This window comes from Fundulus heteroclitus, chromosome 21, assembly GCF_011125445.2.
Source record: "Fundulus heteroclitus isolate FHET01 chromosome 21, MU-UCD_Fhet_4.1, whole genome shotgun sequence".
NCBI classification, from domain to species: Eukaryota; Metazoa; Chordata; class Actinopteri; order Cyprinodontiformes; family Fundulidae; genus Fundulus; species Fundulus heteroclitus.
The window spans coordinates 27,338,205-27,360,637 of NC_046381.1; the positions used below are offsets into that span (position 1 = coordinate 27,338,205).

General features: G+C 40.1%; 1 protein-coding gene across 1 annotated transcript; it reads right to left on the reverse strand.

Moving 5' to 3' along the window:
* Nucleotides 1–9,357: 9,357 nt before the first annotated feature.
* LOC105922194 (C-C chemokine receptor type 3) lies at nt 9,358–15,031 on the reverse strand. Its single transcript, XM_021313884.2, has 3 exons — nt 14,973–15,031; nt 14,684–14,866; nt 9,358–10,742 (listed from the first exon to the last, which is right to left on the reverse strand). The coding sequence occupies exons 2-3, from the start codon at nt 14,851–14,853 to the stop codon at nt 9,851–9,853; spliced, it is 1,062 nt and encodes a 353-aa protein (XP_021169559.2). The 5' UTR covers nt 14,854–14,866; nt 14,973–15,031; the 3' UTR covers nt 9,358–9,850.
* Between the last annotated feature and the right edge of the window lie 7,402 nt (nt 15,032–22,433).

Below are 22,433 nucleotides of genomic sequence, written 5' to 3' on the forward strand. Positions count from 1 at the left end.
TGGTGATCAGGAGAAACTGTCAGAAGCAGATTAGAGACTAACATGCAGATGACATGCTGACAAATTCCTAACTGAATTTCTGCTTCCTCTGTGTGATTCATAATCAAAACTACACCCTTTTTTTTCACTACAACAGAGCAAATATGACGAAGTCCCTAATTTTTTATTTTTTAGTTTCTGAGGCAAAAATGGCCACTTATTATCTGGGCATTACAGTTTTTAACATTGCGGTGAAATGTTCCCATTGCATTTAACCTGTCTTCTAGCATTCCGTTGACTGCGCTGCCACTGTGGCATCATTCAGTGTAAAGAAGGACCCGTCTTACAGTAGCGAGCGTCTCTGTCAGGATGAACAGGCCAAACATTGACCCAGCTATTGTGAGAAGTGTTTGACCTCACATTTTAAAAGGCACGTCTAAGAAATACTAAGGAAATATTTTCACATATTTCAGTGAAAACACAATTATTTCAATGTGGTATGGTTTTTATTGGTGACGTACTTTTTGCTTTATGGAAGATAATGGAGTAAGTTACAAAATTATGTTAAGTCCTCTGATTTGATCTGGAGCTAATTCCTGCACTATAATTGCCTTTTTTTGAATCCTTTAAAAGCTCTTTCCATTAAATAGATGCTATTTTCCACGTCACAGACGGTGTGTGAATACTGTTGGGTTACAGCAACATGGGTTTTCACCTGAACGTTTGTGTGTTTTATATCATTAATCATATCAGTCACTTCCTATAGCAGCGAGTGAGAAGCCGCTGTAACAGCACACTGGCTGCTTCTTGTTAACACACAGGTCACGCACAGCAGCTGCCCTTAGCTGGAGTTATTTTTGCCAACAGCAAATAACATTTTAATTAAACCTTTACAGTGGAAAAATATTGGATTGTTGTACAGCACTTAAAAAGTCTGTTCAACCAAACACCATACTAGATCATTTCCTCTGCAGTTCTACTGAAACGGTTGTGCAAGACATAATTTCCGCTTTCCACCCTGACATTTATAAAGCATGTCTAATCTTCATGCGGTCTCTTTACTGCAGAAGCTGTGGGTATAAAAGCAGACTCTTCAAACTCCTGCCCGGCCTTGACTTTTCTCGCCAGATACTGGAGCAAAAAGGAAGACAAGACTTCTTAGCTAAAAGTATTCCTTCACACTGACGCACAGATTTTGCTGTTCTGGTCCTCCATGAAGAAAGAATGGTGTAAATCTAAGACTGGGCAGGAATTATTCACACACCAGCATACAAAAAATGTGTAATAATAATGAAACAGCACAATTAATTTTCAGTACAGCTTCACTTTATTTCACACCTAAATATCAAACAAACAAAAAAAATCGATTGCAATCAACAAATACAATAAAATACAATACAATTAAACATGCGAAATGTACGCAATAATTTCTGTCACATCCCCCGGATTATTTTAGTGGTTGGTTCTGGGGATCCTGCAACTATCGGTCTTTCACCTTTTAGTATTAGTTGTTAGTCTGTAGATTCTGTTTCTTCCTTCTTGTTTCCTGTCATTATTTATTCTGTTCATTATGGATTTAGTTACTCTTGTTTAATTTAGATCCTTATTTTCCTGCCTTTGTCTTCAGTTCAGTCATTTGGGGGTTTATTTATTTATTGAGCCATTGCTCTTCCTTTCCCTCTGCCCTTCAGGAACTCTACCTGTGGTTTCATTATCACCTGAATAACTCACCTGTTCCTCCCGCCTTCATCCTCACTCTCCTCCCAGTGTTTAAGCAGTCTTAAGGTTTCATATTCCGGCCAAACATTCCTTGTTTTTTGTTCCATGCTTCACCTGCTTTCTGTGATTTCTCTCATCTGTTTCTGGATCCATGCTGTAAGTTCAATCTTGTTCATTTACTAAACTTGCCATTTTTAGTCTATTAAAGCCGAAAAATTGACAAATATACATATTGCACAAAATAAAGTATAATAGAACCCAGTGTAGAAGTTATCAGGTTTTAAATATTAGAAGATAATCCAAAGTGCAGACAAGAGCTTGAGAGTATATTGAATAGTTGAAGAGTGTTTTTTGTAAAAAAATAATGCGGAATCTAGGCTTATCAGGTGAAAGGAAGACAGAAACCAAGAACACGGCACAGAAGAGACCAAAATGACGGATGAGGACCTGACAATCAGTAAAGATGGGCTGAAAAAGAATTAATATATATATATATATATATATATATATATATATATATATATATATATATATATATATATATATATATATATATATATATATATATATATATATATATATATATACACACACAGAGGGCAGAGAGCTGACATAAGTAGAATTAGAATCTAAAAGGGAAGCATTAGAATGGTCAAATCTGAAGAGAAAAAAGTATACGGAAGTCCACAAAATTAAAAGCCAATTTAACAGAAGCACCAAAATAAAGAACAGAAGTTAACTAAAACAAGAACGAAATCTAACAATCACAAGAATGTTTAATAATCATACATGCTGGTCGGAAAACTAGACTAATGACAAAACCCAGGATCGAAGGATGAACACAAAAGTGCAAAAACATAACAAGACTGCAGGATCCCCATGGAGCTACAATAAGTAATCAGACCCCTAGGGACCCTGACAAACTCAACAAAGTAAAGATTGCAAAAAAACTGTGCAATAATATACATACTGTAGCAATGTCCTATATTAAAGCTATAGTTGGTAATCTTGTTCAGAAACACTTTGTGATATTGGGTGATATGGTCCTTCCATCTTGACAGTAGCTAACACATTATTTACTCAGAAAAAGGAGGTTTAAAAATGAGATCTCTGTGAAAGCTGCGAGCCTGTACAAACTGACGAACCGAATTCATCAGAGTTTTGTCCTGCCATGCTAATTATCCTGATGCGCTCATGTAATGGCAATGTGCACGTTTGTTCCTTGTTAGTTTCCACTTGCTGACTGTGCATGCGCACTTCTAGTGTTTATGTATCCGGCTAGCTTTTGCGTTTGTGTCGTTCATTGTAGCTCCGCTGCTCTAACCGTATACTTTGAAAATGGCTGAGGGTGGCAAGAAGCAAACCGTGTACAAGTTTATGAAAAGAAGAGGAAGGCCTCAGTCGAAAGAAATGAGACCAGAGTGGATTTGTGAGATTTTTCTATGTGATCCCCCCGAGGAGCGGAAGAGCAAGTAAGATGGTCGTGCGCATCCACAGTTATTCACAAAGGGACTTGGTTATATTTCTGGAAAAATCGCTGACCTTTAAACATTGGGCACTATAAATTGTAGAAATTGTTTTGGTTCTCTAAGACCAAACTATAAGACTAAACTCTGTTCTGACCTGATTAGTTAAAACAGGCGTTCAGTCAGCAGGATCTAATGGTGCAGCTTTTACTTCACTGTGCCAACTGAGGTTGAGGAGAATGTTCTAAATGTTGTAGCATTAACACAGAAAGCGTTACCAGAAACAGGACCGGTTGTTGCAACATGGCTGGAGACTGAGGTGGAGGTGTGAAGATGCAGGTCTTACATATTTCTGAAGTGCTCTTCCTGTATCTGACTAGAGTTTAATTCAGCAAACATTGTTCTTCCTCAAAGATTTTTTACAAAATGTGAGGTTTTGCTATTAAGCTTAAACAGACTCCATAAATATGGCTGAAACCTGTGTGTACCAAGCATTCTGCTTGAAGAAGGCCATCACTTTGTTCTTTCAGCAGTACAGATGTGCTGTGAAGGGGCCACATTGAGAGTTTTGCTGTTGAGTGCAAAAGCCATTTATGAAAGTGCAGAAAACTCAGGACCTTGCAGAAATTTGGTAGAATGTGGCATCTATGAACAAGTTCACACTGCAAGGAAATGCAACCCAAACACAATATTTTTGTCCACTGCTAAACAGCTTTCTAATAACAACAAGGAGAGATACCGGCCAGCATCTGCTTTTTAAAAAAACAAAAATCAAGAATTTTTTTTTTGATACGAAACTTCATCGGATGCTTTTAGAAACCATTACTTCACCATTACTTCCATAAATAGTGTGCTGCTGTATGATGTTTCTTTCTGTTGTCTGCGCACCCGGGTTGCTTTGCAGTCTTGAACGTTCAGAAAGCAGTATGACGGCAGTCACATTTAATAGTACTGTATTTTTTAGACTATCGGGCACACTTAAAATTCTTACATTTTCTGACAAAAATGTATGCACCTTATGGTCAGAAAAATACGGTGGTATGAATAGCCACATAAAAAAAAAAAAAAAAATCTGATTTCAGCAAAAAATTGGCATCCAGACCTGCAGTGTGAACGTAGTCTAAGTTGCTTTTCAGGCTTCTCTGGATTTCGTACTGTGAACCTGAAGCCAGACCTCTCACAGAAACAAACTCACTTTTCTCAGTGCAATTTGAAATCTTACAGGTTAAATACTTTCACCTATATTTGGTGTTCATGGATAGGATCAAGACAGAGTTGATGAGAGCACATGCTTTGGTAGCCTTTGGAGTCAATATGGACAAAATCTCTTTGTGACATAAACCTAATGCTGGTGAACTGAATTTACTAGTATAGCTTAACCGAATAACTTCTCATTTGGCTATAGAGGGTTATTTTTCTTGTCCTTGCTATTGTTGACAGGAGCGATGGCAGTGAGAGACAGATTTTACTGAGACAAGGCTCACACTGACCACGGTGTGGGTTGCAGTCCTGATCCAGTTCTGATTTGCCACAAACAAATACTCACACCGCTCCTTGGGAAACTGTGGCCACCTGCGGCTCCAGCTGCAGAAAGGGCGCTTGTGATTACATAGGTTCACATGGTTCTTTCTGTTGCTGTCCCTCATAAATTATTACAAAACAGCTGTGGTTTTCATTTTTAGGGTAAAACTCATCCGTGTATACAGCTGTCAATTTAGCGTAATTTGGTGAGGTAATTTTATTTTCAAATTCACCAAAGCTTTATCCTGTTTAGCACCCCACATTTTCCCGTAAAATTCGGGAGCTTGATCCTGCGACCGCTGTGGTGTCTGGTCAAACTTCCTTCTTGCAAACTTTTTTGCAAGTTGCTCAGTACAGCAAAATGTTAGGATCCCCGGGGTTGTCTTTATTTATGGCTCCCAGGGAATCCTGCAGTCTGCCTGTCACACCTTCATTCTGTTAATCCCTTCATCCTCATGATATCGTTTGTTTAGTTTTCTGTTCTACATTTAGGTTAACACAACTAAAACATATCGGGTGTATGTTTGATTGTTTATTGTTTGGTTAGTTATGTTTTGTTACATTAGTAGACCTTTTAGATCGGCAAACAGGCGTAGATTGGAGGCAACCAGACTTTTGTTCAGTTCTTTCTGAAAACGTTTCGATACCTATCCAGGAGTCTTTGTCATTTCTGGTGGCTCGCACTTGAGCTCCAGAATGTTGCAACATTTTTCAGAAAAAAAACTGAAGGAAACTTCGGTTGCCTCCGATTTAAGCCTGTTTGCTGTTGCGATAACCAGAACTCAGAATATGCACAGGCATCCTGTTAGATCCTTATTTCATGCTTACCTTTCTTTAGCTTAGTTTCTGTTCTGTCATTTATGTTATTAGTATACTATGGCTATGATAAATTTAGTTTCTTATTCCTAGATTCTGTTTTCCCTCTACTCCTGCCAGTTCATTGCCCCTCCTTTCCTGCTGCTGATTGTTTCAATCTGTTCAACAGGGGTCCGTTCTTCGTACGTTGCTTAAAACATCCGAGATCAAATGACACATCCAAGATGATTTCATCCGGCTAATCATGATCCGGCTAATTGGGTTCTTCCAACACACCTGTTGTTTACGATTAGTATGGCTGGATTGAGTTATCTGAGACAACTGCGTGTTCATGCCTTTGTTTAAAAGGGGAAATGTATCGATAGTAGAAACATTGATCAGCAACGCTGCTATTGGCTGTTCAGCATGGCCAAAGAACGCCCACAGTTTTTCTCCCAGCAGAACACGAGCTTGGAAGGTTATGCCGAATTTGAGGCATTAATTAAAACACCTCAAAATCTGTTAAAGCCAGGAGAGAGGGCTGGCAAAAAGCAGCAGACAAATTAATGCGTAAATACTGTCCATGGTAGATGTTTCTATCACTTTCTACAGTATGAATTTTTGCATTTTAATAATCTCATATTTACTTTGTTCTTTTATGTCAGAGCCTCCACGGGACCCACTAGAACATGGGGACAAGTAAAAGTGAAATACAAGAATATTCTACAAAATGGTAGCCTTTAATTATTATACTTTATTTTGAAAAGGCACTTGTTCCAAATTTCAGTGTCATTCCTTAGACACTGGAAATAAAGGACATGTGCAAACTGGGAATCTTAACTAAAAAAAATCTTTATCCATAAAAAATTAAAATTTTCCTTTTCCAAGTCATCCACAGTTTACACGGTAAAACTGTATTGCTCCGTGTCTCTAGATAATCCATCCATAGTTTTTTCTAATACGATATACGGCTCGACAGGAAGCAAGCCTTTCAAAGTAAAACTAAACTTCACAATAAAATGGCCCGAACAAATCTTCTTACTCAATAGGATAAAAATAAAAAGCAAACCATCATACAAATAACTTAAATATTTTAGATTTATGGCTCTAACACCACTTTTTCCTCTTTAAAAGCCACTGGTAAATTATGTGTTTGTCTGTTTATAACAGCCACCAAGAAAAATCTCTCTACAATTACACTGTCGCGCTGCGCTAAAGGATCCTGTCTATTGCGCAATACGCGATTAATTCAAAAAGCTCTAAAATTATTCTTGCACCTTCCGCAACAGGTTGCAGTCGTAAAAATGGACATGGCTATGACAGACTTCCCTATCTCCTCCGCTTATAAAGCTGCGATCTAATCTTGTTTACATGAAATGAGCCTGCTCTCGAGCAGGCTTAAGCTGGCGCACATGTTGCTATGACAACAAGTGCAGGAAGTCTTTCGAAGAACCAAACGATCCAAGATCATGCCAAATCGTCAACAATGAAATCCTGCTAACTGAGTTAGCGACGTACGAAGAACGAACCCCTGTGCCCAATTATCCACCCAATGTTTCCTTCTGACTCTTCCCCTTCAAGTTCTGCTATCCCTGTCAGAGTCTTTGTTACGTTGTGTTATCCGGCTCTGTTCAAATCTTTGTGGTGAGCCTGATTCCAAGGGTTGAACTGCATTCATCATTAAATTATCATCAGCTTCAACATGCAACTCCTGAGCTCTTGTCTGCGTACTGGTCCCCTCACAACAAAGCTGACACAAACAGCTTACGTTTTGCTAAACTGGGCATTCACCAGTGGTGCAATAGCTATTGATGAACACCTTTGTAAGTCTTTATCAGCAAGTCCTCATCCATGTGATGGGGGATGCTACTGAACTAAAGGGAGTAGGATTGTATTTCACAATTTTAGAAATAAAGATTTTCCACTGTCAACATGTTTGGAGTTACTTTTTATTTAAGAGTACCAAATAAACTCCTTTAATCCAATCTGGTCAATAAAAAACATAAAGTTGTCTGCTAACAATAAAAGTAATGTTCTTAGGATATAACAGATTTTCACACACAAAATACACAAACCGAATGTAACAAACAGTAACACTAAAACAACACCATGTAATACACAATGTTTAAACATAATGCAGTCTACAAAACAAAAGATACACAAAACACAAAAAATTACGACAGTATTCACAAACTATTTACAGATCAGTTTACATAAATAGACCTACATAGTCGAGATGTTACCATCTATCGACTCACGGATTCTTGGACATGTGGGTGTACAACCGCAGTGAGTATGGCAAAAAAAAACATCAGATTTGTTTCTATATTTGTTATTATCCACATTGGCAAAAAGTTTAGATCCTTCTGAAGGAAAATAACCCACTATCATACTTCTATCACCATATCCCACTGTGGTAATGGTGTACTGTTGGTAGTGGGCTGTTGTTTTAGCGCTAACTAACTTTTTGAAGAGGTGGTCTGATGTTATAGTTTGGATTAGTCAAACTCAAGCTGAATCCTTAAAATTCTAATTATAGCTCCTTGCTTGTGCTCCTTGACCTTCTATGAGGTCAATAGTAAGAACTCTATCCTGTGGAGCAAAGGAGCTTTGGACTGCTGTGCCGATGTCAGGCAGTATGACTCATACATCCTTATGCGATGGAAATGCAATGTGAGGTGGGCTGTGCTTATACATTGTGCCATGTATACACGTCTACTGTGTCTGCAGAGTCCTTACCAACTGGACACTTCGGGGGCAGCCTCACTCTTCCAAAAGTTATTAGAAGATTTTTTTTCCTGACTGATATCTTTGAGCAATGAGAGCCATTAGATTCTTTGTTATCCCTCTGCAGTGACCACTGAAGTCAGGCAGCAGCTCCCCCGCGACACTGTATGGAAAACCGGGTATAAAATAAACAAGATCTATCCATCCATCCATTTTCTGACCCACTTAGTTCCTCATGGGGTCGCGGGGGGTGCTGGTGCCTATCTCCAGCGTTCACTGGGCGAGAGGCTGGGTACACCCTGGACAGGTCGCCAGTCTGTCGCAGGGCAACACAGAGACAGACAGAACAAACAACCATTCCATGCACACACTCACACCTGAGCTAAACAAGATCAAAAAGCAAAAAAAAAAGGACCACAAAGTATTTTCACAATGTATTGGTTTATGCATGTGCACACTTTTTTCTTTCCGTTAGTTAAATTGTGTTGGATACGTGTAAAATTAAAGGTGCTAGTTTGTTTAAAATATTTTGTCTCTTGTTTGACTTCACAGGTTTTAAATATCTGTGAAGTCATTAGGAGGCCAATCACACCATGGACAGGTCACATGTCATTTACAGGGACCACACAGACACACTGGACAAAACAAAAAAGTCACACCTAAGGGTAGTTTCGAGGGACCGATTAGCCAACAGGCATTTCTTTTTGGGAATGTGGGAGGAAGTCAGAGTACCAGGTGAGAACCCATGCAGTGCACAGGGGGAACATGCAAGCTCCATAAAGAAAAAACCCAGCACATCACTTGAAACCTGTACCTTTTTGTTGCAAAGTAATAGTGCTAACAACCGTGTCCCTGTGCAGCATAGATTAAGGTTGGACTTGCCTTTTTACACTAACTATTCGTCTTATTGGCACAATTGTTACTTTAAATATAAAGATATTTTTTTCCCTAGGTGAATGTCTCTAGGTTTATCATGAGGAGTAGTAATAAAGACCATTCTTTGAATGATTAACTTGTTTATGCTCTTACAAAAAAATTTTTTTTGGCTTAATGTTTCACTAGCTAATGGTAGAGAAGAAGCACAACTGAGAAATTGCAGCTTTCCCATATTTCTCATTGTGCTTCTATTTCAATATGTTGTTTTTTTATGGAAATGCTTTATAGTTATACTTGTTAATTTTCGAATCATCATTACTTTGTTTAATTGTGACTGATTGTATCATATTGCTAAATATTAGATATTTATTAAATCAAAATTTAAGCAATCGGACTACCAGGTAAAATTCATCAGCTGCTTATGGATCTGTAATGAAACAAATTATTGGCAGTGTATTGCATATCACATAGGTGACAAGGCAGAGATACCTTATACTAGTAAATGTCTGCTACCAACTCAGTATGATGAAAGTATTTTGTAAGGTGTAAAAACATGCTTACACTAGACGCATTATCATAGCAAGGGCACATTGTTGCGGTTTTTTAGCCATGTATATTTATGGCCATTTTCAATTAATTTCAATGTTTTTTCTGGAAGATTGAGATTCATTGTATATTTTTGGGGTCAAGGTTATGAAACATTTTTTCTATATTTTAATAGAGTTTTTAATCTGATAATTTAAATCCATGAATCCATTTGTATTGTTCTATAATAAACTCATATTTTGCCTCCCATCACTTTGTTCAGTTGATGTAATTTTTGTCGACATGTGGGTTCTGGTGATTTCAGGTACAGAGATGTACTTTTTCAAGTTCGGGAAATTTCCTATCAGCAGCTGCCTGAAGTAGTTCTGGAATTTTCTCCCTACAAATGTGTAAAAGATGGGGCTGATACAAAAGTAAAAGTATGCCATGTCAAGAGTGATCTGATGGGCATAAAGAAGTTTCTTTGTCGCCTCACAGTCTAGTTCTTCATTATGTATGAGGAGTTCTATAATGTTAAAAGGTGTCCAGCAGATAAAAAACAGCAGCACAATGAAAAAGATCAGCCTGACTGTCTTAAATTTAGTAGCTATTCTGGATGAGATGACTGTGATTGTGATCTTGATGTAACAGTACATAATAATCGCCAGAGGGAAAATAAAGAAAACCAAAAGTTGAATATAAAATCCAGAATTTCTTAGTCTGTTCACGTCAATACCTTCAAGGTCACGAGGATACTCATCACAAAGGGTATTGTTTTCTATACGGTTATAGTAAGTGTTGTGGAGGAGCATTGGCCTAATGCAAGCTAAACCACTCCCCAGCCACACCACTGCACAAGAAATGAACGCATAGCGCTGATTTCTCACCTGTGCTGCAGGCACCGAATACACAACAGCGAGGTGTCGGTCAAATGTCAGCAGAGTTAAAAAGAAGACAGAACTGTAAAAGCCCATATAGTATGCACTGAAGACTGTCTTGCACATAACAGAGCCAAAAATCCAGTCTTTGAGCTGCATGTAGATGGCGACAAAGGGAAGACTGCTCATGAAGATCAGGGAAGACGCCACCAGGTTCAGGAGCAAGATGTTGGTCACCGTGGTCAGCCTCTCAAACCTGGAAGGTAGTTGGATAGGAAAGAGTTAACCGCATAAAATCCACACTTGATATGTTTACACTTTTTGGCATTCAGTATTTTAAAGGGAACAATTACAGGCTCTCGTGTAGCAGGTAATTCGGCGCAAGAGCAATTACAGCTTAGCCAGTTGACTGCCGCCTTAACTTCCGCATCTAGTCAGCTAGTTACTACAACTCCTAGCGCTCCGCCTCCTAGCAATCTTGCAACAGAATCTACCGATCAGTCCTCCCCTGTCTCTGAGAGCTCGTCTCCGAGCCCCGAGAAATTCTCTGGAGACAGTGGAGATTGCGGTGGATTTCTCTTTCAATGTGCTTTAGTTTTCAATCGTTCTTCCCGCTCCTTTTCCGCCGATCATGCCAAGATTTCTTTTGTTTTACGGTTATTAACCGGCAGAGCCCTTAGATGGGCGGAGGCTCGCTTCCCCGATTGCAGATCCTTCGGTTGCACATTTGACGATTTCATAAGGGAATTTCATCGGGATAATCTTAGTGTTTCCGCCTTAGTTGATTCCGGCTGTGACATCATCCAGAGAAGACAGATCACCCGCTACTACCATCTAATGTAGAACAGATTACTAGATCAATGTGTGCTTCTGTGCTTGTTTGTCTCTCTTGTTGTGTCTCTGCTCTGTCTTCTGTAACCCCCAGTCGGTCGAGGCAGATGACCGTTCATACTGAGCCCGGTTCTGACGGAGGTTTTTCCTTCCTGTTAATGGGGAGTTTTTCTTTCCACTGTCGCTTCATGCTTGCTCAGTATGAGGGATTGCAGCAAAGCCATGTACAATGCAGACGACTCTCCCTGTGGCTCTACGCTTCCCCAGGAGTGAATGCTGCTTGTCGGGACTTTGATGCAATCAACTGGTTCCCTTATATAGGAACTTTTTGACCAATCTGTATAATATGATTGATTTTGACTTTGTAAAGTGCTTCGAGATGACATGTTTCATGAATTGGCACTATATAAATAAAATTTAATTGAATTGATTAGTCTTACAACGCCTGCTTGAGAACCACCTGTTTGCTAAGGCCAAAAAGTGTGAGTTTCACAAGGCTTCAGTCTTGTTTCTGCCTAATTTTAGAGGGTGGACAAGTAAAATCAGATCCAAATAAGATTAAGGCAGTAGTAGAGTGGCCGACTCCTGACTTGAGAAAGAAACTACAGCGATTTTTAGGATTCGCCAACTTTTACAGAAGGTTTATTAGAAACTATAGCCAGATCGCGTCCCCTCTGCATGCTCTCCCAAGGTTCCGTTCATTTGGAGCCCAGAGGCGGAGGCCTCATTTACGGAACTGAAAGCCAGATTCTCACAAGCCCCCATTTGGGTACACCCCGATCCTTCTAAACAATTCACTCTAGAAATTGACGCGTCCGACACTGGGGTTGGGGCTGTTCTTTCTCAACAGTCCGACTGTGATTTTTTCTCATCTTCTGTCTCCAGCCGAGCAAAATTATGATGTTGGAAATAGGGAGTTACTGGCTATTAAGCTAGCTTTAGAGGAGTGGCAGCCCTTTGTTATATGGACCAATCATAAAAATCTCTCCTACCTGGAGTCCGCCTGACGTCTGAACCCTCGACAAGCTCGTTCCTTTTTTTCCCACAGTTTAACCTATCTATAACTTACCGGCCCGGTTCCAGAAACGTCAAGCCTGATGCCCTTTCCAGACAGTTTGCTCCCCAGGAACACGGGAGAGAACCAGCACCAATCTTTCCACCCACATGTACCTTTGGTGCCCTCCAGTGGAATCTAGAGTACCGCACTGCTCAGGTGTTATTGTTGGACCCGGACCCAGGCACCGGCCCCACCGGACTCACTTATGTCCCAAGATCCGTCCACCCTGAAGTTCTGTGTTGGTGTCATGACTAAATTATCAGCTCACCCAAGAATATATAGAACTCAATCTCAGGTGTCTCGTCCTTTCTGGTGGCTCTTTTGGAGTAACATTAGACCAGAACTGCTTGATATGATCCAAAATCATCTCTCAATTTGAGGCTGAATGTAAGTTTCAGTCAAGCAGCCTGTCATAATCATGTCACAAGCAGTTTAACTAAAAGAAAACCATGATCAACATAAACAATATTAAAACCCAGGGTTACATTCCCAGGCTAATAATGATTTTGCAACATATTTACATTAAAATGGTTTTGATAAATATTCAGCAGTGTTGTGGATGAAATAGTGGATAAGGTAAATAAAAATACTAGAACAGTCTGGCAAGTTTACAAAATGATACCAATTCACTGTAGTCTAATGTAGCCTTTAAAACCAGGAAAAGACAGCAAGTAAGTCTGCTATATAACAATATTACAATAATCAACATCTAAAATTACATCTAGTCTTGAATCACAATATCAATCTAATAATGCCCAGCCCTAGTTGTAATAGTCAATGCTTACATTTTAAAATTGAATGCAATTAGGCAGAAACCTGCCAGATTAAGAAGGTTTCTGCCTAATTTGGCTTCTTTTGAACATTGGGCTGGAAGAAATAGATTTGGTCTGGTGGTTAAAATTTGGGCAACTTTTCATTTGGCAAATTTTTAAAGAACAAATTAATAGGAAATTCTGGAGAAAAGAAAAGTATTTACATTTTAATAAAATTCATCTCCTTGCGCTCATTTAATTTATTTATTATGAAATGAGTAGAATCTGTCAAACCTATTTCTGCACCATTATTGCCTTTTTGCACATAAAAATTGGCTGAACTTTCTTCTATATACTGTTTTTGCACACTCTTTTTATTCTCCTGTAGTGTTTACATTCTGATCACTGCTGCAGCCTATATTGCAATGCTACCTATTCCACCTGCAATCCCTTACACTATCGTATGCTGTATGCAACGGAATTTCGTTCTGTATGCACTCTGTACATACAAATGACAATAAAGTTGTCTAAGTCTAAGAACCTGCCTTTATCAATGACTAATAGTCATTGGGTGAACAAGTCTCACTATGAAAGTGAACATACACAGGTTATTTGCTTGCATGATTGCAGATTTTGTGGAGAGCCTGTATGTTTTTTTACGTTTTTTTATTTGCTTTAGTGCAATTGTGTGCTAATGGTGTGTTCTTTATTGTGTTTAATAATTATTCGCTTTTTAGATTTGGGCTGGTATTTTTTTAGATTGCCACATATTGCATTGTGTCTGGGCTGGAAACTATCACACAGATCTGGTAACCCTGCTGTTGCTTTGAACTGAAAAAGCCGTTTGGATGAAGAGCGATACGTCCTTAACCACAGAGATGAAGTCTGGCTGTTTGATTTTTTTTTTTTTTTTAGGCTACACTGCAGCAACTTTTTGTAAACATGTGTAATTCTTCAAATTACATGTTGTGACAAGAAGCAATTGGAAGACTGGACCAAATGGTGATCAGGATTACTTGAAAGATTTATAATGTACTATATAAGGCCTTTCAGTCAAACCCCATGGTGTCTTTTTTCAGCTAGTGTCTGTCATTGTCATTTGAGTTTCCATGAGCACATAGAGTATTCTCACATTATTCTTGTCGGGGTAGGAGAAGAGGCTTGGCAAACAGCGGTGGAGCACAGAAGACTCTTGGGCTTTGAGATAGAAGCATTCAACCCACTCACTCTTCACTACCTACCATACTTCATTCTCTGTAGGAGTGAAAATAACAAGCTTCCACAGTACTATGACTTCATCTTATTTTCCCAGTGTTTCTTTTTTCAGACAGCCTCATTACATTGCCCTGCAAGTATTCTAGTCTTCTTGTTAAAGAAGTGCTTCTCTTTTGAGTCACACATTCTCTGTCCATTTAAAATGGCAAAATAAAATGTCATTGTGTAGTTCATTTTTGTGGTGTGGAAATTTCAGCAGCCCACCTTGAAATAGTGAATAGATTTAAGTTAGTTATTTTAGCTAACTTGATACACTTTCTCAATGGTTCTACTTGAACTTACCGATAGATGATAATCAGGACCAGCCCATTGCCGAGGAGGCTGAAGGCAAACATGAAGTAGTAGAGGATGGAGAGCCGAGCCCCCAGATTGTTATTACTGTCCATGTTGCATGGTGTAACCGGTTTGTAGGTCTCAGTGCCGTAGTCATATTCAGATGTTGTTGTTTCCATCTTTTTGTAAACTCTGTCAAAAGCAGAAACAACACACTAAAGGAAGCACAGCAAGAAATCCAAGGAACTCTGAAGGACTATGAATATAAAGCAGAAGTTTAAAGGAGCAAGATTCTTACTATTGCTGAGAAGCCTCTGCTTTTCACTCTGAGCTTTGGTCCCACACAAAATGAGTGGAAGTCACTCTGTGATAAGTCACCAAATTAGAGGAAGTTCTAAAGTAAGGAGTTTGAGTTACTATGAATGTGTGGGTGGGTCTGTGTTGCAAGAATGATTCTGCAAACAAAACCGCTGTTCACTTTTTATTCCACGCTTTGTTGAACCTGTTGGCCTGAACATGTTGTAATTTTCCTATTAACTTAAAAATTGCTGTTTGTGACACATAAAAACTCATATTTACTTCAAAATTGTATATTCTTTGTCACCATTTGTTCACCTGTACAATGCATGCTGGGTTACTGACGTAGTTTGGTCCTACTGGACTGTACCCTACAGAGTGATCTGAGTTGTTTATTGTATTGTGTTTGACTGGTGTAAATTTAAACAATACCAAACTGTGTCGCTGATGGCTGTAACTTTATTGCTTCCCACATGAAAAAAGAAAAGAAAAGCACAATTGGAAAAAGCCGTTGGAAGAAGACAACTTTCTAAGGACCCACATTTGTGCTCTCAAAACTTCTCTCCAGAAGACTTTGGGTCATTTGTACGAACAAAATTGATGAAGGAGCTAACAGGTGGATATTACCCTTGCAAGCTAAAACCAGCTGCAGTGCTCACTATTTTAATCAATTAAGCGCCTGTACCCTGCCGCCTTGTGAGCGAAAGGCGCTGGGCAAAACATCAGAGACAGGCAACACCAGAAGCCCTTTTAAATAACGAAGCTAGTGCCACTGCCGCTGGTACCGAATGTGAAATCACGGACCCGACACCGGACCAAAGACCAGATCCTAAACAGGTGTTAACCGATTGAAGACCATCCGATCAGAACATATGCAAGCGTTATTTCACCTGACTCCGGACATAGAACACTACTTGTCGGGATCACACAGTATGTGTCATTCATTGTTTATTATTATAATTTTTTTTATTATTACATTATCATCAATTTCAACGCACTCCAGTTCAAACTAAAAAGGTTTAACGATACTCGTTGCTGTTCTGGCAGGACGGAGCTAGCGCTAAAGGACCTAGCATAAGTCATTTACCCAGAATGCATTGCAGCGTAAACAACATGGTGATGTCCATGTGACAATATTGTATTTATGAAAACTAAACATCTTATTGTAATTTTACTGTATTGTTTCTACATCTAAGATAGATATTTCTCAAATAAAGTCTATTGTTACAACTAATTGTGGATCCCTTTAAAGTCACATCCACCCAAACAGTACCAGGACACATGCGAAGCATGTTAACATAACACATCTATCATCAATGATGAATATCTGTCAAAGCTTTAAAAATGACTGGCCATAATTGTGCAAAACGAAAAGCCAATAAAGGCAAGAAATGCTTCTAGCAAGGTTGATTCCCTGTAAGCGCACATGAAAAATTACCTTAAAAACATCAGCATAACAAATTCACATCCATGATTTTACCTGCACTAATTTTATAGCACCTGACTATTGTGGATGGATGGATGGATGGATGGATGGATGGATGGATGGATGGATGGATGGATGGATGGATGGATGGATGGATGGATGGATGGATACTAGACTTGGGATCAAAGATTGGTAAAACATCCACATGAGTTTCTTGTACATTCTGAAAAATGACAGTGTCATCAGGATGTACAGCCAACATTTGCTGTAATATACACCTGCTTCTTATAGCTGGTCCTGCTTGTTTTCATGCCACAGCTCAACGAGCTTGTGTCCACAGCTTCCACACACTTTCTTTAAAATTGAATGGGCTGACAGCTTGGTTTGGACTTCCTAAACCCTGTGACCAGGGGTCTCGTTTACAAAGCTTGCATATTCTTGCTTTTTTTTTTTTTTTTTGCGCATGCGCGAAAAGCAGCATGCTGCAGTTACATCGCTCCGTTTTGCTTTTTAACTTTCTTGCTTTTATCTCTTGTTTTTTCACGGTAACTCTGTGAATTCAATTCAATTCAATTCAATTTTATTTATATAGCGCCAATTCATGTCATCTCAAGGTACTTTACAAAGTCATAATCAATCAGTATTGTCCTCTCTAACGATGATCGTTCTCAGAGAGTTTTCGTGCTTTTCTGTGTTGTTTTAATCATGCCGCGCTCATTGGGACACGCTGCCTTTCTTTACTCCGGAGAACAGCTGATCGCTCTAATGCCGACCGGAGTGGTAGCCAGACCATCTGAAATACCACCCGAACTCTGGAGAAAAACACGCCGAGGTTGCAGAGGAGGAAAGCAACATCGGGGGATGAAAGAAGGGTCGAGACGGGACGGGCTTATTGAAAGGAGAAGATTTAAGCGGTGTCTCCCCTCTGTTGTTATGGGAAATGTGTGGTCCCTTAGCAACAAAACGAGCTAATGGCGCTAACGCGGAGCCAACCGGAGTACCGGGAGTGCAGTCTGATGTGTTTCAACAAGACATGGCTTCACAAGGACATTACGGACCAGACTGTCTCCGTGGATGGCTTTCACACCGTCCGGGCCGACCGGGACACTAAGAGCGGTAAGCGGAAAGGAGGGGGGCTTGCCATTCTTGTAAACAGCAGATGGTGTTACCCGGGTCACATCACCATTAAAGAACAGCTCTGTAGCCCGGATGTTGAACTGCTAGCCGTTGGATTCCATCCTTACCAGTTGCCTAGAGATATCCCACATGTCATCGCTGCTGTCCTGTACATCCCTCCCTCTGCAAACCCAACATCTGCCTGCAGCATCATACACACCACCATCTCCAAAACTACAGACCCTCCACCTCTCCCCCCTGCTTCACATAATGTCCTCCACAACTTGAGGACCTCCCCCCTCCCCCTACTGTTACCTCTACAGTGTCCTTCACTCCTGACCTGGTGAGAAGACAGCTAACACTCCGGCAAAGCTGCTGGCGCCAATGGTGTATTCCCCAGGTTGCTCAAAGCTTGTGCCTACCAGCTGTGTGGAGTTCTTAGCCTAGTCTTCAGCCTGAGCCTGCACCTCCAGAGAGTCCTGTACTGTGGAAGACGTCCTGCCTCGTTCCTGTGCCAAAGACGCTGCGTCCTAGCGGCCCTCAGGACTACAGACCGGTGGCACTGACGTCCCATATCATGAAAACCTTTGAGAGGCTAGTCCTGGAGCGGCTAAGGCCCATGGTCAGGCCCTTCAACGATTCACTACAGTTCGCCTACCAGCCCCGCCTGGGAGTTGAGGACAGCATCATCTTCCTGCTGAACAGAGTCTACACTCATCTGGACAAGCCGGCGAGCACTGTGAGAATCATGTTCTGTGATTTCTCCAGTGCCTTCAACACCATCCGTCTGGCTCTACTGGGTGAGAAGATGACGGCGATGCAGGTGGAAGCCCCCTTGGTGTCCTGGATCGTTGATTACCTGACGGGGAGACCACAGTATGTATGCCTACAGAACTGTGTGTCTGACAGGGTGGTCAGCAACACTGGGGCCCCTCAGGGGACTGTCCTCTCCCCCTTCCTCTTCACCCTTTTCACCTCAACTATTGCATTGAGTCCTGCCACCTTCAGAAGTTTTCTGATGACTCTTCAATAGTTGGCTGCATTGAAAAGGGGGATGAGAGTGAATATAGGACTGTGGTGGGCAACTTTGTCACTTGGAGTGGTCACTGACAACAACAGACTGAACAAACAGATCAGGAGGGCCGGTGATGTTGTGGGGGAGGAGCTGGACACTCTGACCACTGTGGCAGAGAGGAGGATGCTGTCCAGGCTACAGTCCATCTTAGACAATGTCTCACACCCTCTCCATGACACACTGGCCCAGCAGAGGAGCTCCTTCAGCAGAAGACTCCTATTACCCAGATGCACCACAGAGCGCCACAGGAAATCATTCCTGCCTGTGGTCATCAATCTTTACAATGCCTCCCTCAGTGATTCAGACACCCCCCCCCCCTCTGTAACTGACATTTATTCATTCTTTGCACTGTTCTTGTACAATCACTTTACTTGGATTTATTTATTTATTTATATATATATATATATATATATATATATATATATATATATATATATATATATATATATATATATATATATATATATCTTGACTTATATATGTATATATTGACTTATATATGTATATATTTATATTACTTAGTGTGGATTGTTGTATATATATATATATATATATATATATATATATATATATATATATATATATATATATAGAAATGTGTGTATATCTGGAGCATGTGACAAAAGTAATTTTGCTCTGGGATTATTAAAGTATTTCCGATTCTGATTCACAAAATGGTGCCTGAAACTTGCATATGTCACATGACATGCAAAACTTGGGATCTATAAAACAAAACATGATGGGAAAATGTGCAGTCCTCACTGCAACTCTGACCCATGTGTACTCTCATTTTAAAGATGGTGGAAATTGGTGACAGAGATGGTATAGTTGTAAATCAAAGCCAATCTGCATGATGATTCCTCTCAGACGTTCAATTTTACTCCATATCAGACTTTAATCATAGATCAACTTTATCATAAGTGTTCAAAACCGCAGTGTTATTCATGCTTGAGCTGATGACACATAACTATACAGAAGGACCTTTCAAATAAAAGAAATGGCCATAAACCAGCTTAGATCTGCACATTTTTTTTGGGGTGATTTCCACCATCACCTTCCTCTCTCGATAATTACCGGTGTCACGTGTACCACAGATTAACATAGAAATTGTGACAAGGTGTGAAGCGATTACTTTAATTTCTGTAAACAGTTTAACAAACTCGTGCTTAATGCTATGCAGCGGATGCATTGGTACTGCTGGAGGAAGTTGCAATGGGAGAATCAGTAAGGAACACAGTTTCAAGGATCAAAGATTTCCTGGCCAATGATGAGGACTGGATTATGATATAAGATAGAAGCGACAATGGCTACACCCCCACCCCACGGGCAGGGTCCTAACATGTTCTCCAAACCTTGGAAGGCATAGGAAATGTGGTCACTGCTCAAACCCATGCTGCACACAGTGTACCATCTGCTTACTAAAATGCTTTTTGTAGTGTGCTTTTTTTTATTGGTGGGGGGTTAAATGTCATCTGACATTTAAAACTGGAACTTTTTAACAAGTTATTTTAATGCGGACACCAAATGTGCTTATTTACACACTTAACAAATTTTAATTTATGACACATACTGTGTGATCACGAACACCAGCACCAGGTTCCTCCTTACGTTCTGCCCTCTATATGCTGCAAATTTCAGTTGGAAATTATTTGTGTGGCACCAGACAACAAAGTTTGGTAAAAGTTCTGACTTCTATTCCTCTTCATCTCTTTTGGTCATCTCTCCACAAGTGGTGGGCTCACTCAAGAGTTGACTGACATTCACCTTTTCAGGCTGAGCCCCAGGAGTAAAAGTTTGATGATAAGGTAGGTAGCACAGGTAAGTTTACTCACTCTTTTATTAGCTTTCAGCCTCAGATTGAGGATTTCAAGTATGCTTATTGTTTTACGGTTGTTGGATTGGGTGTTTGATTGGCAGATCGTGGCTTCACCTCCAGGTGTGTAGGCAGTTCCTGCCTGTTATGGTAAAGAAAAAACTTTGCAAAAACACTTAAATGATGGCATGAAATATGGATTATCATCATGTTTTAAGAAGTACATCCTAGATACAGGCAAGTGAAATGAGTTTCCTCCATAAGGTGATTACTGAATCAATGTGTGCTTCTGTGCTTTTTTGTCTGTCTTGTTGTGTCTCTGCTCTGTCTTCTCTAACCCCCAGTCGGTCGAGGCAGATGACCGTTCACACTGAGCCTGGTTCTGCTGGAGGTTTTTCCTTCCCGTTAAAGGGGAATCTTTCTTTCCACTGTCGCTTCATGCTTGCTCAGTATGAGAGATTGCTGGGATTCCTGTGGCTCTATGCTCCTTCATGAGGAGTGAATGCTGCTTGTCAAGACTTAATGCAATCTACTGGGTTTCCTGAGGTAGGAATTTTTTTTTTTGACCAATCTGTATAATCTGATTGAATTTGACTTTGGAAAGTGCCTTGAGATGACATGTTTCATTAATTGGCGCTATATAAATAAAATTGAATTGAATTGAATTGAAGGTGACAGAATCAGCCTTCAAGATTGGAGGAAGAGCTCCATTATCTAGAAGGATCTCAGAGTGGAGGTGGTCCTCCTCCATATCAAAAAGTGACAGTTGAGGTTTTCACATGCTCATCAACAAGCATGCTATTCCCATAACTCTCTACCGAAGGTAGTGGTGCACACATCACTAATTAATAACTTAAGCTATCTTAAAGAGTAACCACATAGTAACAATTGTCACCGTCCCTTATACTTTCCTTACATGGGTTTTTCAGGCATCTCCCTCTGGGAAAAGACGTGAGGGCAGACTCAAAACTAAAGTGCAGACAGGAACTAAGAATCTGCATAATCAATATCAGGATCAGGATTCAATAAAACAATTTTAAAAAGTGAGCTTTCACAGTCACAAGAACCAAAAATGAAGAACAGGGCAGAGTGACAGACTATGAGGCAAAATAACCCCGGGATCATGACAGGCAAGCATCAGTGGCAAAGGAGGACAGGGCCCTGGTGCTCAGAGGTTCAATGGAGCAGGCTATGGTTTTTGAAGGTGATATGAAAGACTGGAAGCATCAGAAAAAGCCCTCTGAAGAAGTAGAGGTGTCGTGGCAATGGCAATGGCAATGGCGTCCATGTCTGGAAGCGCTGTGCTTCCAGTGGAATTGGCATTGTTTGGGGACTGGTACTGATAGGGTTATTAAAGATAACCCCTTTTATCCTAGAATGAAAACCACACAACACAAGTTTTAGACATTTCTATAGAAAAGGACAGAGGAACCCAAACGGAGAACTACACTCCCTTAAGGTTTAGGAACGTCTGCGCCGGGTCATCTCTGCCCTCTTGCTTTTATTTTCACACATCAGGAGAAAAGGGTCAGGGGGGTTGGGTCAGGAGGTTACAATATGAGGGTTGAAAAAGGGTCAGGAGGCTTCAGGAATTTACAACATGGGGGTGGAAAACAAACATGGGAGCAAGCTTTGTTGCGGCCTGATCTGGGAAAACTATTTATTCTCCCTGTCTAAGGTTAAATACAACAGAACCTTCCTGAAAGCAAACTCTTAAAACAAACCAAATACCTGAAACTTGATAGAAATAAAATGATTACATTCACATTTTCCAACATTTCCCCCCTTTTAATCATTTTCTTTAAAGCTTAACTTAACCTACTTCAAGTATTCTTTCATTTTCAATTTGTTAAGCATTTAACAAGGGAAAAGTTAAACTACAGGTTGTATTTCTTCAAAAGGGATTTGTGAAAGCATTTGATATTGAAATACTACATTTCCCATAGTTTTAGCAATCATAGACTTTAGGCATGGGATTACACAAGCAGTAAAAACACAAAAAATAATAAGAACAATAATAATGGGTGTCATT

Excerpts from the sequence above, each read along its gene's own strand:
- LOC105922194 (XM_021313884.2), bottom strand. The coding sequence starts at position 14,853 with ATGGAAACAACAACATCTGAATATGACTACGGCACTGAGACCTACAAA. Across the intron at positions 10,743-14,683 it reads GTCCTGATTATCATCTATCG|GTTTGAGAGGCTGACCACGG; the intron begins GTAAGTTCAAGT and ends ACTACCTTCCAG.